General features: G+C 40.7%; 2 protein-coding genes across 2 annotated transcripts; both read right to left on the reverse strand.

Moving 5' to 3' along the window:
* Positions 1–1,229: 1,229 nt before the first annotated feature.
* Positions 1,230–9,187, reverse strand: chst12 (carbohydrate sulfotransferase 12). Its single transcript, XM_022738254.1, has 6 exons — positions 9,045–9,187; positions 6,322–6,972; positions 5,899–6,041; positions 3,224–3,352; positions 2,883–3,075; positions 1,230–1,819 (listed from the first exon to the last, which is right to left on the reverse strand). The coding sequence occupies exons 2-6, from the start codon at positions 6,859–6,861 to the stop codon at positions 1,547–1,549; spliced, it is 1,278 nt and encodes a 425-aa protein (XP_022593975.1). The 5' UTR covers positions 6,862–6,972; positions 9,045–9,187; the 3' UTR covers positions 1,230–1,546.
* Positions 9,188–13,070: 3,883 nt separating this feature from the next.
* Positions 13,071–20,527, reverse strand: eif3b (eukaryotic translation initiation factor 3 subunit B). The gene is made up of 19 exons (XM_022738130.1): positions 20,305–20,527; positions 18,589–18,781; positions 18,358–18,477; positions 18,208–18,265; positions 17,903–18,031; positions 17,635–17,792; positions 17,132–17,263; positions 16,942–17,008; positions 16,811–16,857; positions 16,490–16,700; positions 16,321–16,393; positions 16,108–16,230; positions 15,921–15,999; positions 15,558–15,696; positions 15,348–15,473; positions 14,991–15,068; positions 14,466–14,574; positions 14,227–14,339; positions 13,071–13,647 (listed from the first exon to the last, which is right to left on the reverse strand). Exons 1-18 carry the CDS (start codon positions 20,402–20,404, stop codon positions 14,239–14,241), a joined length of 2,043 nt encoding a protein of 680 aa, XP_022593851.1. The 5' UTR covers positions 20,405–20,527; the 3' UTR covers positions 13,071–13,647; positions 14,227–14,238.
* Positions 20,528–20,632: the final 105 nt, after the last annotated feature.

Consider the following 20,632-nt stretch of genomic DNA (forward strand, 5'->3'; position numbering starts at 1 on the left):
CACCACCACCAGCCTGAACTGTTGATACAAGGCAAGATGGATCCATGTTTTCATGTTGTTTACGCCAAATTCTGACCCTACCATCCGAATGTCGCAGTAGAAATCGAGACTCATCAGACCAGGCAACATTTTTCCAATCTTCTATTGTCTAATTTTGTTGGGCCAGTTGTAGCCTCAGTTTCCTGTTCTTAGCTGACAGGAGTTGCACCCGGTGTGGTCTTCTGCTGCTGCAGCCCATCTGCTTCAAGGTTCGACGTGTTGTGCGTTCAGAGATGCTCTTCACCATACATCTGTTGTAATGAGTGGTTATTTGAGTTAGTGTTGTCTTTCTATCAGCTTGAACCAGTTTGGCCATTCTCCTCTGACCTCTGGCATCAACAAGACGCTCACTGGATATTTTCTCTTTTTCGGACCATTCTCTGTAAACCCTAGAGATGGTTGTGTGTGAAAATCCCAGTAGATCAGCAGTTTCTGTCATACTCAGACCAGCCCGTCTGGCACCAACAACCATGCCACATTCAAATTCACTTAAATGACCTTTCTTCCCCATTCTGATGCCCGGTTTGAACTTCAGCAGATTGTGGTGCGTGTATGTGTGTTCGTGGTGTTAGGAACTGCTGACTGGCCAATATGACCTCACAATAAAAATATGAGCACAAAATTGTCCTCACAATCATAGAAAGCCATGAACACACACACATACACAGTGCTGATTTGCCTTATACATGCTCTCATACTTTGAGTAATAAGGGTAAGAGTTAATGAGTCTTATTAGCCAATAAGAATCAGCTTTGTCCATTTCTGCCAGGATACTGCGTTAGTAGTGTGTGTGTGTGTGTGTGTGTGTGTGTGTGTGTGTGTGTGTGTGTGTGTGAGACTGTGTTTGGAAACATCACAGAGATCAAAGAGTCTCTAAAACGAGCTGTTTTGAACAGCTGTTTATAGCTTGAAGACACAGAGCTGACACAGAGCTGAGTGAGATTTTGGCTCGGCGAGCCTCTCAAACAACTGCTATTTCTGAAAAAACGGTAACTCCTATCAGAAACATGAGCAGACCATGAGCGGCACAAGACCTTTGTACACAGAATATGTGGCTTTGGTGTTTCTAGAGGTAAAAATGTGGAAACAGGAGCAAATTTCAAAAAAGGGTCAGTTCTGCACTGCCATGCACACTCAGTAAAATTATAAAAAGAAAGTCAAACATTTACAAAAACTCTTTATTTTTCTGCAACATGTTTACCCTCAGAAATGTCAGCAAACAGTTAGCCGCAGCCCTTTCCCCATGATATACCAAAATACTATTCACAAAATACAATTGAAAGTGCCTTTGCATGGGGAAAGGATGGGATAACTTAGCTTGTAAGCGGGTGTGCTTCAGATATGAAATGATGACAAAAATAAAATAATACTGGCAGGCCCTTCGGTCATTTGAGGTATGCACAAAACAAATGAAACAAACAGCAATGTAGACTGGTCTTTAAAGGCAGGTAGGTGAGGTGTGGGCTCTACACACAGTGCAGTGCCCAGGCCTTTGGCTCTGTATGGATTACTGATGTAGTACGCTGTCAGGTTTGGGATAACCAAACAGCTCAAAGTCTGGTTCATATAGCTTGTACAGTTCTCTCCTCATTGTTATGGGAATCTGTGCAAACCAGTCTCTTTCCCAGCTGGTTGCAGTTCGGTTTCGAGCCCCTGAAGGGAAGCGGAGCAGATGATCCACCTCCAGAAGCTTCAGCAGGCGATCTGCGTCGGGTTCTAGGGTTTCTAGTCGTCCAATGAAGTCATACTTGATCTGGCATGGATGGCAGAGACGGTACACCTGAAACACATAAAAGTACAGCAGATACTTAAAAAACTTTTAATAACTTTTAATTTGTGTACACATACACACAAAAACTGAAAACACAACTCTGCTCCTGTTCTGTGTTAATTACCCCAAATGGTTTTGGCTTCCTTGTCCTGCTCAGCGTCTGATTTTCAGTTATTTAAACAGACTTATGTTTCTGAACCTCACTGTGTGTATGTGTGCGTGTGTGTACTATTAACCATATTGTTTATATAACATTTTATTGTATACTGTGATATGCTAGTCTAAGACAATTACACTGTGCTGTATGTGCATTCAGAAATGTTGTTGCTGCCCTCTGAATATACTTATTGTTACTATGTATCTATGATTCAGAGGAAATGCAAAAAATAGAATATAAAAATCATATGTAACAAATACAGACCACATTAGTGAATAAAACATGAAAAACTGTTTAAATGATAAGCTGATTTAATTATGCGAGTGATCCATTTAAATATATACTAAAAAATCCCAACATGCTGATTAAAATGACTCCTTTTTGTGTGCTGTTGATGGGCGCTATTCTTCCATAATACAACACACAACAAAAGTGGACAATCTGATTGCATTAAGAAAAAAATGGAAAGTTGTTGCCATGGCTCCAACAACAGTTGACAAAACAAATCGGGAAATAGATCAGGAGAAACACAGTCATTATTGATTTTTTGTAAAATTCTAATTGGAATCAGCAGTGATATTCCGATGGTGCAGTTGTCCTTGTATCTTTCTTACTGGACAAAATTATAAATTAATTTATTGAATATTAACTGCCAAAATAGTAAAATGTCAATATATTGTGTAAATCTTTATAGAATTACTGTAAAACATAGTATGAAATTGGTACACACGCAGTGCAGATGACAGGGGACAATCTTAGGGTAATAGCAAAAAGTGCATATTATATTGGTATGGTCTTTCAGCACAAACAAGAGATGCAAGAGATTATGTATGCATATTGTAGTTTCACAAAATCCAATTGTATTAAGTGTAGGTTTACTCTGCTTGTGTGCATGTACCCGTGTGAGACAAATACCTGTCGCCAGTGTTCGTTGAACATACTCTCCTTCTCAGTCTCTGGATCCAGCAGGTATGTGATAAATTGCTGAAATGTTGGTTTGATTCCAGCTGCAAACGCCTCGGCTGCGGTCTCTGGCAAACTCCCAGAGACATTACCATAACGACGCAGCATGACTGAACCAAACTGCCTGTAGAAGTCCTCATTGGGTCTAAAAAAACACACACACAAATACACACACTTTAATAATTCAGTAAGCAAAGAACTTCTGTTTAATCGAAAGTGAAGCACATTCCTTTGCCTTAAACTAGCTTCCATGCACAAACACACACACTCACTCTCTCTACCATGAAACACACCTTCCAAACTTGTTCCTGAAGGCAGAGATGAGACGTACAAAAGGGTCTCGTACAAACAGAAACTTGGTGTAGTGCTGGAGCTTGAGTGCCATCAGGTGGCGGGACAGAGAACCATAATGGCGCCAAAACCTGGTGAAGGACACACGGACAAAGACACAAAACACCATGAAGGATATTCTATTAGTGTCACTGCTTGTTTCTTAAGCTGCAATTGTGATGCTTTACAGTTTGTCTGTCAAACATCCAAGTTTCATGCAATACTGAGAACATTTGGTGGGGTCTCTAAATGACTTAAAACAAAGCCAAACAAGAAAAGAACAGTCCTGAAGGGGAAAAAGATGTGTCTTGTATAACAGCTCAGAAAGAAAAACAAATGTTCAGATACTCATATCCAAACACAGACAGCTCCCGAGGGGTAGAGAAAGGTCTGTCTGTGCTGCAACACCAAGCCCCGCCTGTCGTTTCCACTCTCCTCTTCCAAGTGTCAACTCAGTAAATAACTCCTTGAGCTCACGGATAGTTTGTCAAACAGTGTTTCAGTATAACTCAGTATCTTAAGTGTTATTGTAGAACTGATGTAAAAGAGAACCACGTAACCTTTCATTCATTAATATCCCCTTGAAAATTCTTACAATTCTTACACTGACAATTTTTTAAATTGGATTTATTAGGATAATTGGAAAGCAAGAGGCCCCGTAATATTTCCAGACTGACACTTTCATTTCAGAATTGACATCTTGAGTTATTGTAATCAGCTTATAAATCAGGGTGTCAGCTCAGAGGCTAAAGGCATTAGCTTCTGTATTGACACCATGATTTATTGGCTAGCTCTCCTTTGTTGTCATTGCGGGACTGAGGTGTGTGATTTGTTTGGCTTTAGTCTCTCAGTTTTCCATGTTGATTTGTTGGGGAGTTCGAGCTGTTTAAAAAATTATAATGGCGGCTTGGTCTCTCTGTGTAGGAATTTGGTTTGTGTAGACTACAAATTTTCTTTGCAACACATTTTATTTAAACTACCGACTACTTTTTTATTCATCATTCTGTCCAGCAAACACTGTTTTTTTTTGCCCACACCTAATGGATGAAGTGCTCTTATTTAGTCAAAAAGAAATGTATGTCGCCATGATTACGAATAGGCATCACCCGACCTTTTCTTTGTTTAAATACATCCTTTTTCCTTTGTCTGTTGCTCATTAATCAAACAAGATAATATCATCAAATCTAAAAAAAAAATAACTGAACATTTCTTGATTTTCTTTATTCACTGACTTGTCATTTTAGTGAAAAGTTGATTATAAGTGCAGCTTTTGCAAATACGAAACTCAGTTGCAAAGGCCTTTTTCACAGAGGACATTTTTACATGTCACAGTAGGAAAAGCACAGGTGTAAATGATGAAGTTAATGACGGCTGAATTCTATTTAGCTGCTTAAGTTTCAGTGTCCTGGTACTGTGCATGCTGGCTCGCTGTCAGAGCCATCGTCAGTGTTATGAGTAACACCTGTGCTTTTCCTACTGTGACAAGTCAAACTGTCCTCTGTGAGAAAGGCTTGTTAAGAAACCACATTCATGTCCTCAGTACTATTTCTGGGAATTTGGGTGGTTCTAACAACCTGAAGAGGAGTTTCCATTCTACAATTATGTGCAAATTATACAGGGGGGGGGGTTTCAAGGTTGTTTCTGTTATTTTTTAGCTTTCAGTATCTTTAAATTTTATTTCTTCATATCTAAAATTATCAAATGAAAATGTAATATAGAGATAGTTACTTTATTTATCACCCAGGGGAAATTCAGGTGTCCAATAGCTCATTAGTAATAATAACAAAAATAGTTAATAATAAATACCAAACAAGTATAGTTAAATTATTCCAGTTCAACACTTCCTTTGGCTGAGTTGTTTTACAGCCTGATGGCAGTGAGGACAAAGGATCTCCTGAACCACTCTGTTCTTATAATATATATAATATATATAATAATGGGATTAGTTCATATATATAACAATTTCCTTTATTGGATATACATGAAACAGCATTTAGGGTGGGAGCATTTACAGAAAATAACTTTTTTTTTTTGGATAGTCAAAAATGTCTTCAGGGCCTAGGTGACAAATTTGTATGTATTTGGATTTTTGGTGTCAGTAGTTTTAAAATCCTGGTTATGGCCTTTCCTCCTGCTCCTATAGATACTAATCAATTTAACGGTCGACATCAGTTATCATTCATTTTAAATCAACTCAACAGTGGCGGAAAGTAATTACGTACACTTACTCAAGTATTTTATTCAAGAACAGTTTTGAAATACTTCACTGTTTAGATTTGACTCTACTTTATTCTTCAATATTATAATATTGTGCTTTTTACTCCGCTACATTCATTTAGGAGCTTCAGTGACTTTTCAGATAAAGACTTTCCATGTAAAACATATCATGATCTTCAAAAACATCATGAATTGTTATAGATTAAACTCCCCAATAGAATATTAAGTTGTTAAATTTAGCCTCACCTTAACAGAATTAAATTCGGCTTGCACTGGGGTGTGTTTATACTTATCTTTACGGTAAAAAGATCTTAATACGTCTCCCTCCCCAGCAACTCAACAAAACAACTGGGAGTATTTACTGTATATATATATATATATACAGTATGTATATATATATTTGTGTGTGTGTGTGTCATACTTGGCAAAAGTGAGGTGAAGAGTGGAGTTGTGTACGAGGTCCGGAGGTACAGCCTCTGGGTCAGTGTAAGGCTTTCCTGAGGAGGGCGAGATCAGAGACTGAGACAAAACCACCATCACTCTCTTCCAGTTGGTGCAAGCTACCTGAACGGAAAACAGTGATGGAGGGAAAGAATAAGTAAAGACTAGATGCTCAGAAAGACAAGAGATACTGTGAACATGTGCATGTGAATATGTGTTTTTTTTTATCAGTTCCAAAATCCTAGAAGAAAAACGTTTGTTTGTCTTCTCACTTTCTTGCTATTTTTCATACACTTAGATCCAGGTGTACGAAGTGAGACAGGGAGCCAACTCACCACCCACACACGTACCACCACCTACATTTTCACACAAATATGCACACACACACACAAAACAGCCGTACCTTGGGAACGTAGCAGTAGATAATCTGGTGGGTATCGTCGACTATCAGGTGATCCAGTTCCCTGTTGGGGATCTGCTCAAATGCCCGAGTCCTTCCAGGGAATTCCACATCGTCCCGTCCTGAACAAACATCCATGATCCTCTGCTTCCTTGCCTCCTGTTCCCTGTCATCAGCAGAAGTCTGACTCCTCTCCCTCCCATCTTCCTGTGTTTCCTCCTTCCCCTGCTCTTGTTTGTCCTTGCCCTCCTCCTGTTTTTGTTCTTCAGCTGCTCCCCTCGTCTTTTCAGGCATGGGTTTTGTACTGGAAGCGGTGGCGGGGACAGTGAGGGAAGAACTGCTCTGGACCCTGCTGGTGGAGGGAGAAAGCAAAGAGCCTGTAGTCGTCCGTGGGCAAGAATCAGATTGAAGTGTCCGGTGTTTGGGGTCCTGCAGTGGATAGAGGTTGAAGCCTCCGATGTCGTCCCAGTAGACGATGATCAGCAGGATCATAAACAAAGACCCCAGGATGAACGCCACTCGTAGACCACGCCAAATACCCATGGTAATATCAGATCCGCAGTCGGGATTGGCGAAGAAAAGAGGAAAAGTTTATCTCAACTCCATGGTGGCCATATATTACGGAAGGAGACACTTCCTGCTTGCTGGCTGTAACTGAAAGAAACAGGAAATATTACCAAGACCCCAGTTCTGCTTTTACTGCCTAAGTGAAGTAAAAGGATTGAGTGAAGACTAAAGTTATAAAAACAGGAACTGGATAATACAGGGGGTAAAAAAAAAAACATAGAAGCAGTGTGATACCAGATGTAGGGAATAAAACATGAGAATAAAACATGAAGTGGCATCTTTAGTATCTCAACTTCATGAGACACACAATGGGGGCTCATCAAGCTTAGTACATTTACTCAAGTACTGTACTGTGGAAATATTCAACTTTTTATTCCTAAATATTTATTTCACAGGTAAATTTACTAGAACTAGAACTGAATGCAAGTGTGTGTGTGTGTATGTGTTTGTGTGTTTTTGTGTGTGTGTGTGTGTGTGTGTGTGTGTGTGTGTGTGTGTGTGTGTGTGTGGTGTGTGTGTGTGTGTGTGTGATGTTGAAAAGATTTTGAAATTTCCTTCCTCAGTGTGTTTTACAATATTTGTTTAAAGTCAAAATATCCTAATATAAACAGGTCAGTTTATTTACATGGTAAAGAATGTAATTTATTTAGAGCATATTTAGGTTTAATATTGTATTAAACATCCTCATTTTATCAACTTTTCAACTATTTTCTATGAGTAGAGAAGCACTTTCTAACAAGGCACCTTTTATAAAGAGGTTTCTAAAAAATTTGTAAGCAAGTGCTAAAATAGTAGATAAATAGATAAATAGTAAAAACATAATTTGCTTATGCTTTATGAATCTGTTTGTAGCCACTAATGAGAACAAACTTTGGGTTGCCAGGTTTTGAAAAATCTTTTAGCTGGTGTTTGGTAATAATTCGGTTATGTTGTTAAATTAATGTTGTTAAAATATTTATAAATCCTCATGGGGTCTCATTTCCTCGAAAGCCATCAAGCAGCAGTTAAGATTATTAATAACTCATGAATACAAGTTTTTTACGTTTTCCACAGTGCTATGTGCCGAATCAATGTAAGACTTAAATACAACTTTGTGCTTGACACATGCAATTTTAACGTCTACTACAGTCATTTCAAAGGTATATGATATTACATAATATATGCCTACTGTTATATATATGATATAGCTGGCTGTGTTTTTGACCGGTGTGAAGTTACCCAGGGGCCGTGGGAACCTCAAGCTCCGCCCGGGGCGCTCAGCTGTCACAGAGATGTGAACAAACGGGGATGTGGGGGTGGAAGTAGATTCAGCCCTGAGCCTGCTAGAGGGTTTACACCCTGTATTGTTCCATAAAAACATCTGCTGTCCGGGGAAATAGTGGAAAAAATGAGGGTCCTAATAAAACCAGAAAAACAAAATCCAGACTGGAGCAGAGCACAGCAGAAACTCCTCCGGCTCATATTTTGACAGAGAAAATTATTGGTTTCTCTGCGGTGTTTCTTTCCACTAGGTTTTAAATCCAAACTCCACGTTGACTGGAGGGGCCTATTTTGAGAAATTAACATCCGCAAACTCTCGTGTCACGCTTGGCACGCGCTGTACCCACACACACACACACACACACACACACACGTGCGCACACAAGACGGGGAAAAATGTTAAAATATTCCTTTTACATTAAATGTCTGTGGAGCTCAATAGTAAGTCAGTGTAGGTAAACAACACAATCCTTTTTTTAACTTTGTTTTTTTTATGTCGGCTGCTCAGGGAGGCGCGGGCTGTTGAAGTGTTTATTTAAGTTAATATTTTTCTTTTTTTTCCCCAAAACGACTCACCATCACCTCCTCCCAGTGCTCGGTCGGAAAACAACCTTAATTCATACAGTACAGTTACAATGTGCCCATTCACCGGCTGCACCGGACACTGTCCCTCTCTCATGTAAATGGTCACTTTCCTTTTACTCCAGCCGACGACACACAAACTAAACTTATGTTTCTCCACAGTCTCCTCCACCTTTTCTCCTCATCTTGCTGCCTTTGAGGTGGAATAAAGCCCGGGTCTATTCTCTTTCTGTCTCAGTACAATTAAGCCAGTCTGAACCTGAATCTATCTCTCTGAGAAAAATACTACACATAAGCTGATTTATGTTTTATCTTACCCGGCAGATGAGCTCCATGTTGCCGGCCAGTCAGTCCTTTGTCGCCTGCTCCGTGTCCCCCCTCTCTGTCTGTCCGTCAGCCCGGTGATGAGACCGGGTTGGCACGATAGGACCGTAGCGGTCTACGCTCTCCACAGAATGAAAGTCTCGCGAGATTCAGGGAACCAAGCCACCCACTCTTGAACAGCGTGCACACTCCAGTTTCCACACAGACCGCTGTGAAACCATAAACCCGCCTCTGACTCAGGCTCCCAAAGTTAAGGTCCTGGTACATCCAGGCGGCCCTAGAGGAGGCTGAAGCAGAGTTAGGAATCGTCAAACTTCACTGGTAATAAACAGCAAGGCTATATTTACCCTTTTATGGAAGTCCATTTCTATTAAAACATAGAAAGGTTGATGGAAACATGGTCTCATTCTCCCCTTCCTGAGTTACAGCATTGAATAATTGTGCATTTGCAGGATGATGTCACAGTGAAGTTGACCTTTGACCATTGAATATAAAATGTCATCACTTCATAATTTTATCCTATTAGACATTTGTGTGAAATTATGTCATAATTAGCTTGTGAACTTGTGAGTTATGGCCAAAAACATGTTTTGTGAGGTCACAGTGACCTTGACCTTTGACATCTGTACACTAAACTCTAATCAGTTAATCTCTGAGTCAAAGTGAACGTTTGTGCCAAATTTGACGAAATTCCCTCGAGGTGTTACTGAGATATCGTGTTCATGAGAATGGCACAGATGGAAAGCATCATGCCTGTGCCCCAGGCTGTTGTAATTTCTCTGTATTTATTATCATAATATTTTGACTCAGTAAGTCATTGTTCTTGTCTGAGTGTTTTTCTCAATAATTCTGTGTTTTTAACTGTTTGTGTAATGGTTTCAACTTAGTATCATTTTTACTCATAGGTTGTAATTTTTAATATGTCATTGTTTTTGGCTTAGTGCCTCATTTTAACTCGGTATAAAAAAGAATTTTGTATCTCATAATTGTTACTTAGTAGTGTGATTTTTACTCTGCATGTTATAATTTGGATTTATTAGCTCATAATTTTGCCTCACCATAATTAATTCTATTTCTATCGTCAGAATGGGCTACCATAGCAGACCAAGGCCATGTGGTTTAAGCACAATAATACGCAATAATACATAATGGTGAGAATTAAATTCCTGTTTGAGCATAACTGAATAAATATAATATGAAAAGTCCAAGTGGACCTAAATTAAATAATTCAGAGGCCTTCTTTTTGGTACAGCTTAAATATGAATGAGTCCAAACATTAAAAACCAAAGGCACACAAGTGAATATTTACAGGTGTTTCTATTTTCTTAGCAACAAACTGAATATGCTCTGAACTAATTTTGTCATAAAAACCTAAACATTGAATCATCCATCTTGGCATGAAGTCTGAAGAGCTGCCTTTTAATGAGTATTTATAACATCTGTGAGCTGATGGGAAAATGATGGGGTGGCTTCCGTCTCCACATCAAAAGGCGCAGGCAGCTCACCAGCAGTCCACTGAAAGCTGGGATCACACTGGCTCTTTCACTAAAAAACAAAAATTCAGTCAAGGCATTTTAACCCAGAGGTGCAGCAAAACGCACCAGATTTATAGTTTCACATCCCCACACACCCATTGAGGACTAGTAAGGACTCTGGGCTTTATAACCTACTGTTTCTAAATCCAGAACAAAGGCCTGTCATTAAATTTAGATGAAGTCTAATGTTGCAGCGTCATAAATTTGAGTTGTGGCTCAGAAGGTACATTCACAGACAAACCTTTTCCACCAACTTCCTTACAGGTAGATAAATGACTTCTATAAATAAGGCATTAGTCGACCATTTTCTTCACCTTGTCAAACAACGCAGTGAAAATCTGCACAGGACAGCGTGAACATACATCAGGTCCGTTATGGTTAATGAGGCAGAAGATATATCCGCAGCCTGTGGTGTCACTGAGAGCGGAAAAACAGTGTCTGACTTCACATTTCCATTAGGGATTAACCATACAGACTAATGAACCTAACCAGTGCTCGCACATGAGAATGAATTGTTCCCTGCATGGTGAGCTTCTGCAGATGTGGTTTGTCTTGATACCAATGACATGGACATGGACATCTCTCTCGGTCCAGTTTATTTATTCCTCACAAACAAAGAAAACCGTACTGTGTTTTATTTTCTGTAAGAAGATTAAATGGGTTAAAAATCTCTAAGAAAACTCAAGCATAATTTACACCTTCATGACAGACCAGCAATCCGGAAGAATAGAGCGAACCCGCAATCTCGGTGTGCCTAAAATATTTGAACAGTGAGTCAGCTCGACTTTATGACTTTCACTGTAAATATTTTTGGCTATGGTTAAAGATAGAAATAATAAAAATCTGTATTCATGTGAGAAGAAAAGACATTTCCCTTTAGCCACATTTTTCAGACAATTTAACCTCAGACACATGAACTTTCAGTGGCAGCTTAGGTGATGTGTCAGCAGCTGAAACACAGCTGCATTCTAACTGCAGTTCTGAGGAAGCAGTAATCTGTTTATGAGATGTGATTTGTTCCAAACAAAACAGGCTTAAACTCAAATTTCTAACTCCAGGATGAGGCTGGATAACAAACTTGCACTCTGGGGGAGGAGAACGAACTTCAGTAATGCTGGTCTCCTTTTTTTTTTTTTGATCACATAAACTCTGGAAAACTCGAGTAAGGATAAAAATCACACCAAACTGGTTCCTTTTTTTCTTTTTTACAGAATCTTATTTAAAAAAAAAAGAAAAAAAAAAGGATGTAGTACCTAAAGGTGCACATTATATCTCTTAGTAAGCATCTCTAATTTCATTGTTGCACACGAAAATTACAAGAACATGCATTTGGACAGGGCCAGAGAAAACCATTTCAGATTTTGATGGATAACAAAAATGGTTTCATGACAACGTCACTGAATCAGCACTAAAGAAAAAGTGCCAGTGCCCGTCATACGCAGGATCCACACGACAGTTAGTAAAGTCAGTGTTTAAGATTATTTTTCCTAGTTTGGAATATTACTGTCCTCTTCAGTTGGAGATATGATGTATTGTAGATAAGCATATTGCAGAAACCTCCACTGCATCTTCGTTATGGTGGCAGGATCAGATCATGCCGTACCTGGTTACCAGCTCTAAATGGATTAAGCGAGGCAGTTAAAATTGGATTACGCAGAAACGTGTGTAAACCCAAACCTGACAAAAACAAAAGCTCAGCTAAGCCTGAATCGCTTTCACGTTTTAACGTCTTGAAATCGATTTCCACAAAATACATGTGGAAGAGTTTTTTTTTCCTTTCTCACTCAAAAATGTTTGTAGAAATGTTAGAAGTGTTTCTCTAATGTTTGTGTATGGTTGATGAAACAGACTGGCATCCATCTGGGCTTCTACACAGCTCATCTGTTCACTCAAGATGTTAAAACCTAATTTTGTTAAGATACTAAATGGGTTTGTTACGCATTTTAAGAACAGGAGCCATTAATTCTTATGTACTTATCAGGAGTGCTGCTTTTGATTTTATATTTTTTAATGAACATAATGTCCTGAGAATATGTGGTTATCAAACGAACAATAGAGATCAGGGATGTGTTTACACCTGTATATATGGTTGGAATTAAAAATGACTTTCAATACTTTTTGTTTCCAATTAATAGTTTGGTCTATGTAATGCCATACAACAGAGCTGTATCTAACCTATTCAATTTGCTTACTTTGTGCAACCAGGAGTCAAAAATAAAAGTGCATGTCTTATGCAATTTACAATTATATTAAAACCGAAAAAGCACCAAACTAACATTTGAGAAGCTCGAACCCCAGAATTTTTGGAACTTTTGCCTGAAATGATCAAAATGGTTGTTTTTTTTAATTCACTATCAATTTATCTACTATTTCTTTCAGAACTACCTGTGTATTTAGCTCAATGGTTGCGATCAGCTGGATTCTGAGCAGAACAGGAGAGCAGATAATTACCTCTATAATAAAGAACCAAACACTAAGACAGAGCTCGGTATTACTGAGTTTGAATGTTTATTTAAAGTTATTCCCACTGCACAACCCCTCCCTGTGTGAAAGCCTAGTCTGAAAGGAGGAGGATACAAGCCACTATAGCGCCACATCAACGCATTTCTTAACAAGGCTACTTGTTTAGTCACAACACCTCCACCCCCCATTGGTATGGCACTCTGTGCTGCCCTGTGATAACACACTAGCATGGTGAAGCTAGTTCAGAAATCAACCTCAAGAGGAAGAACAAGGTCCAATCAGAGACGGGGCTGCGGTTAGACTGATCGACTCCAATTGGTGAATAGAAAAATGGAGGCAGTATTACTAAATATCAAGTTCCACAGAGAAAAAAAAAATGGGGCGGATGATGGTGAGAGACAAAGAGAAAATATTCAATACAAAGTATCCTCTCTCGTCCCTCGATGTGACAGCAGATCCGCAAAGGCGTGCTTCGATGGTGTCGCTAATGTTGAAGGTTGAGGCTTGAGATGAACCTCAAGATTCACAGCGTGGTCGTCGTCCTTCTCCAATCAATGACACAGTTCCTCTCTCCTCCTTCCACACAAAAACGGATGGACTGAGACAAGAGAGAGAACAAGTTCAATTCAGATTGAGAATGTAGAGTGTGTGTTCCCATTCTGGGCCATTTACAAAAACAGGGTAAGAGGGAGTAATACACATAATGCAGTTGTCAATCTTCAAAAGGCCCAATTCATTATATAAGGCAGACAACGAAATGTGACTCATTTTGTTGTTCCATGTTGTTGAATAAACGTTTCGTTCATTCATCAAATTCAGTAGCTGCACAAGGACTGACTGAGTTGGTCCACTTCAGCAGAGTAAACAGTCTGAGAACTGTTGACGCTACTTCAGGAGACAGTTTTACTGAGAGCAGTTTTGCTTTGAGCGTCACATCTAAACTCCATTCACCTCCATTCGTATTGGGGAGGTGGCAAATATTCACGGTCAGATACAACTGAGGGTAAATGAGAAAATATTGGGGTTGTTTGTAATATGGGTGACCCTTTTAAAAAGGACAAACAACTGACCACAGACAACACATAGACACAATTTATGAATAAAGTTGTTCCAATAATCATAATTGTGTGTTGGACGTTTCAAACAATGTGCATGTGCAGCATTATGCAAGTGTTACCTGCGTAGGGGACTACAGATCTCCAAGGGGAATGATTTCTTCGTTGATAAAAAACTCAATGGTCTCCTCCTCCCAGTCGTCCACATTGCTGTCCAGCTCATCGGTGTCCACTCCTAGAAAACACACACACACACACACACACAAAAAAACAAAACATGTCAGACATTTCCTTAGATAAAAGTAAAGACTGTCGAGGGAAGCGAGTGAAGGTTTCAGAGTGTTAAAGTGAGAGGTCACACCTCCTCTGAGCTCGAGGCGGATGCTCTTCTGTTCCTGGTAGATCTGCAGCGCTGTCTCCCTGTAGCGGCGGTAGTCCTCCATCATGGACCGGCGCTTGTCCACCAGCTCCTACTCACACACAGACACACACATTCAGATTATTGTGTTAAAGCGCTGTCTCTGTTTGTGCAAGTAACAACAGCATAATCCTTGTTTCATGACCCCAAAGTTGGCTTTATAACAGACTAGTGTTAGGGCGTCTAAACATTCAGCTTTTTTCATTTAATCACTAGAATGATTAAGTTCAATTTTATTTTGAAAACTGTGGTGACACAGTTCGGGTTTAAGAGCTTTGAAGTCTTCCTGAGAGATAAAGATGCTCTTCGTCTTAAAACGAAATTTTTTACACACACATTAATCATCTGCTCTTAAATGGCTAAAGATGGAGATCAAAATATTAGAAGTGACCAAAATACTTGTAAGAGCATCATTCCCAACACAAAATCCAGGTTAGATAGAGATAAACAAAACGGAACGGGTCAAACCTTCGAAGCCTTGGACTGGCTCAGACGATCCTTCTGCTCAAAGATCTTTGAGTATTTCTTGAGATCCTTCTTGATCAACTGCAAGAGACAGAGGAATACTTACTGTAAAGGGAGATTACATGTCCACAAATCATGAGTGTGATTTATCATGAAATAACCAACACAATTTCAAATATGTGCTGTAATAATACAGAGGGTGTTGTGGCCGTGAGCCTCAGATCAGAGTTAGAATCAGGAGCTGCAGTGCAGCTCTCATACGAGGTGTCAGAAAAGTTAATTTTGTCATCACTGGCTCCACACACATACATAGATGTGAGTATATATATTGTAATGATGGATGGTTAGAAACAATGGTACCTTGATCTGGTCTGCACTGAGCAGGGTGGGTGGTCTGGGTCTCCACAGCAGCTGACAGAAGCGGTCCTTGTTGTTCTTCTGAAGAAGACGGCCCTGGAACGTCCACAGCCAGTACGCATTGTCCACCTAGACGCAAGAGCAGGCCACGGTCAGAATTCATTTCAACCCATCGAGAGGGAACTGGTCAGGTGAGAGAGGAGCAGTGTGTACCTTGTGGCTCCACCAGGAGACGGAGGTGACGACGTAGCGACCGGTTGGGTCCCACTCCACGTCAGAGGCCATGTAGTGCTCTGCTATGTACATCATAGTGCAGTCTGACGTGTCCACAAAGGCAAGGGCTCCGTTCATACTGCACACAGAGAGATGAAGTGAAGGTCACACACACACAAAGTTGTTCATCAGTGCAGACACACACACACACACACACACACACACACAAGAGCAAATACTGTGAGCCTCAGACCAGAGTTAGAATCAGGAGCGTAGCTCTCATACGAGGTGTCAGAAAAGTTATTTAGTTTGTCATCATCGGCTTCTTGTGTCGTTCCCCACACACATACAGATTTAACTGACCTCCTGAGTCCAGCCAGCACCATGAACTGTCCCTGGGGGCTCCAGAAGATGCTGTTGGCCTGCTGCTTGTCAAACATCTCTGTAGATAAAGGACACGACGGCACATTCAGTGGACGTTTATGGGGTGTCGTTGAATGTGTAACATAGTGTCAACAGGACAGTCCGCATGTGTGTCCGATCTACTCACTTATGAGTTCAATCTTGCCGTTGTTTTTGACATGATAGAAGGAGGCGTTGATTCTGGGAGACTCTCCGTGGAGAACAGCAAACTTGCTGCCGTTGGGCTCCCATGCAAAAGCTATGATGCTTTCTGGAAACACAAATATCAAACAATAGATCAGGGTTCTTTTTTTCATTAGGAAACAACCACAGTTACTTTTTGTGTTTGTTTTGTTCTTACCCTTCATCTCCACCACATCAACAGGAACCTGCTTCTCTCTCATGCGGAAGATTTCAAAGTTGGTAACCACGCCCTGAAAAAGAAAAAAAAACAACCACTAGGTTTAGCATTTCATTTTTAATCAGTCAGCTTCCGTCTGTTCCCCCTCCTTCTCTCTCCCTCTGTGTACCTGTGTTCCTTTAGGAGTCCTGTCCACTTTCACACACAGGTAATCCCCGTTCCTCTGCCAGTGCAGTTTGCAGTCGACAACGTTGAAGAGGTTGCGGACCCTGATCTCCTGACGGGAAGGCAACTGCATCAGAGTCACTCTGGCTGGGATGTCTTTGTCCTCAGGTACCCAGAATGCTATGATGTTGTCACCAGGAGACCATGAGAAGTCCCTGTAGACACAAACATGCAAAGTCTTGTCAAAATATCCACACAGAACATTCTCACAATTGACGTGTAATTATAAGAAGCAATTCATGAAATCATTAACAAGGACTCTTACTTGATCCCGGTAATCTTGAGACTCTTCTTGTCGAGCAAGCCCATAGACTGGAAGGAGCAGAAACATGGCTGTAATGTCACTTGCACACTTTACAAAAACAGCAGCATCATGCTTTTCGTAAGTCTACTTACTGGAGTTTCATAGATGCTCAGCGTGTCAGGGGTCATCCTGGCAAAGAACTTTCCATCATGGCTCCATCTGAGAACAAAGAAATAACATTAGAGTCCATTCAAACCGCCACAACACTAAAAATGCAAAATCAGTGATGTTGAAATTGAGTACAATTTTCTAAAAGAAAAGAGAAGGATGTAGTGAACTGACTTAAATATGGGCCAGTGTGCAGAGCTCTCGCAGTGGAAGCCTCTCTTCTTCTGTCCGGTCAGAATGTCCCAGATGATGATGGCCTGCGGGTCCTCCTTGGTGTCCATCAGTGGACTGAAGGTCACCACATACCTGCATGGCATCACAACCACACATGTAGGTTTCAGAAATGATCCATCATACGATACCGCATCTCACGCCATCGCCAGATCATTGTCATAAACCATGAGATACAAGACCGCACGAGATTAATTATAAATGCTTTATCTTTTTAAATTATATTCTATTGGTTTTCTTTCTAAATAAGAAAATGCTGCTGTGTGCCGATGAAGGCACTAGCTCAATGTCTGTGCACGTTTTTAAAAAGCAGAAAAAATTTAATCAGACTTTTATGTGAATCTAGTTCATAGTGCATCTATGTGCATCTATGTACACACATGCATGTAAAATGCACCTTGTCAGGTACCAAAGTGTCAGTGCTGCTAAAAAGAAATGCTCATTACCTCTCACATGGTGAGAAGTCGATGAGGGACACGCCCTGATGGCTGAACCTCTGAATCTGTTTGAACTTCTCGCCACCCCACAATGCAATGCCACGTTGGTGGAATGTGGCCAGATAGGTGCCTTTGGGAGACCAGCGCACGTACGTCTCTGTCCAGCGCTGCATCGAGACACAAAGACAAAGTTAGTCGGCAAACCAACCAGTGCAGATGAATCATGTTTGATAAGACTCTTTAAGTCCTGCATTTCCAGGTGTGATCAACTACTTACTGCTCTCTCTTCGACTGTGATTGGTTCCTTAGCATCATTGGAAAAAATGGCGGTCCTCTCTCCAGCTTCGTAGATCACACTGTACTGGTCACGACAGTCTGGGTCCTCAATCCAGTGACGCATATTACCCTGAACAGACAAACGTTCAGAGTTAATGGAGCTTAAAGCATTCTGACATTTTATTTGGCTTGTTAAAATTGGGCGGCCATTTTAATAGGGTTGTGTCAAAATGGCCATGTGGGTTACATGTTTACCAAAATTAAGACAATGAATAGTAAAGAGAATCTGTTACAGCAAACACTCACAAAATCTTTGAAAGGCTGCTTCTCTGGAGTTTCCCACTCATCACTGATGTTCATGTACCTGAGAAAACGAGGACAGAAAGTTAATCTTCTTGTATCCTACACATCTGTATTTACATTTACGGCATGTCTTGCTTGACAACGCACACTCACTTGTCAAAGTCGGTGAAGAGGTTGACCCTGAATGTATGCTGTTTATCGAGTTTGTATCCATCTGCATTCTTCACTGCCTCGAGGGCCTGAGTAGGAGCAGCATATTCCAGGAAGATGTACCTACATGAAAAAAAAGAGAGTATGTTTTACATCCTAAAACTCAACATTAAGGCAGTACAGAGGCATAACAGAACAGAAACCAATCACACGTATGAGACGACAGGATCATACCCTTTGGTCAGACCATCAGCCTCTGGGTAGAACTCAGTAGTGATCTTGCCAAACTTGGAGAAAATCTTGTGTATGACGTTCTTGAGTTTCTCCAAACGTTCTGGTCCCACCTGAGGAACGTTGTCCACCACCACCACCGAGTCTATGCCGTCAGCCTCCTGGGGCTTCTCCCTCAGGATGTCATCCAGGAGCTCTGAAGAGAAGAGGAGAAGGAGGGGGATCAGGGTGTGCAGCATTGATGTTAATCTCTTATCTGATAGGTCTGGGGGCCTCCCAATACATTTTCATGGCCTCTTAAATTCAAAACTACACAAGACAGCTGACATCCTTTGGAAGATACCACGTGGTCATTGTTATGATGGTCTGTCAAAACTGTAAAAGTAACTGTCCCAGTGATGGTGCACTGTGATGAACATAGTCACCCATGGACTAAATTACTAACTTTTTTAAAGTGAATGATAAACCACACAATTAATTAGGGACACCTTGCTAAAACAAATACAGTTCAATGCAAGAGTGGCAGTAGTTTATGGCACTGGTGAACTATATACAGAGAAGTGACTTTATTATGTGGCCTCCATCATTGACACAAATGCGTTAACGAAATGTTATTTCAGTACAAATAAGTAGGATACAATTTGAACTACAATATTTAGGCAGTTAATTGATGTCAATTATATTTCAGGCAAAAGCTAAAAATACTTTTGTCTCCTGCTTCACAAATGTGAGTATTTGATACTTTTCTTTGTCATATATCACAGTTACTGAGATGTCTTTGGGCTTTGTGTGATTTTTTTTTCTTGGATTTTATTGACCAAATGAGTAATTGAGAAAGTAATCAGTTACTTGAAAATAAAAATAATCATTAGTGGCTGCTCTAGATTCAATAGCACCACATACAACAGCCTTAGTTCACCATTAAGTTAAAACAAAACCTCTCTAAAATCAGTTTCTACAAAGCCTGAATATTATAACCAGTCTAACGGTAGATTTACTGCAGGTCTGTTATCTTAGACTGTATTTAACTACGTGGAGCTAATTCCCTGGCAGCTCAGTGTATTACTCAATTTCTCATTAAGCTGAGGAATTTCCAGAAATCCCTGGAGTCTGTTTTGGACAAGCAATACCACAAAACACCTTAGTTAAGGACAAGACTGGGGTCAAACTGATGTGCAGTTAGTTCACGTTTTATGTGAAGGGTTGAGAGCCAACTCCCCTCCACTCAGGGTGAGGATTAACGTTTTACGGATGTGAAACCTATCTTTTATTACCAGCTGCTTCATGCAAACCACGGACTGCAGGGTCGCAGTGGAGGTCTCGGCCTTAATTTTCATTCATCTGCTAGAAAATGTTTCCCGTTAGCTTCAACTTGCTAATATGCGTTTTAAATTCCCCAAATAACAGCGACAAGGCCACGGTTGAGAGGTTGTCTGGGGTCTGGGTGAGGCGTCAGTGGGCGTTAAATGAACTGAGATAACATCGGCTAATGTTAGCTGGATTTGAGATTACTTTCAATTCAAATGGGGGAGTTTCTTTATAACTGGTTACTATTGTTGCGTAGTCAGTCTCCTACGATTACTAAGTAGTCTGTTGGGCAAAGTGACAAGCGAGCTTCCTAGCATCTGTAGTACCCCCACCATTGAGCCCGTTAGTACAGCTCTTAGCTAACTGTTAGCAATAGGCCAGAAAGCCGGCGTTTTTCCTGCTGCCGCTCACCCTCATCCTCGACATCATCCACGAAGTCCTCGGGGTCGCTGAAGGAAGGCTCCTCCTCTTCATACTCGGGGTCGTCCACCATATCCACCGTATCTTGCATTTAACAGCAGTACGAGACGGATTTCTCGCTACAACGGAGCAAAAATCCTAAAAACGAAGAGGCTGGCGGTGTTCGGCCGGTGTGGCACCATGTGCGACTACGTGAAAATGGACGATGCGACGGAAACGTAACACCGGAACCTGATCGGAGGCAAGACGCGCTGCACGGGAAGCGTAAAGTCGTAAACCATGGGGACCGGCGGTATGTGGTGCTCGGATATACAATTTG

The sequence above is a fragment of the Seriola dumerili genome, unplaced genomic scaffold (genome assembly GCF_002260705.1).
Source record: "Seriola dumerili isolate Sdu_G_001 unplaced genomic scaffold, Sdu_1.0 BDQW01000035.1, whole genome shotgun sequence".
Classification (NCBI taxonomy): Eukaryota; Metazoa; Chordata; class Actinopteri; order Carangiformes; family Carangidae; genus Seriola; species Seriola dumerili.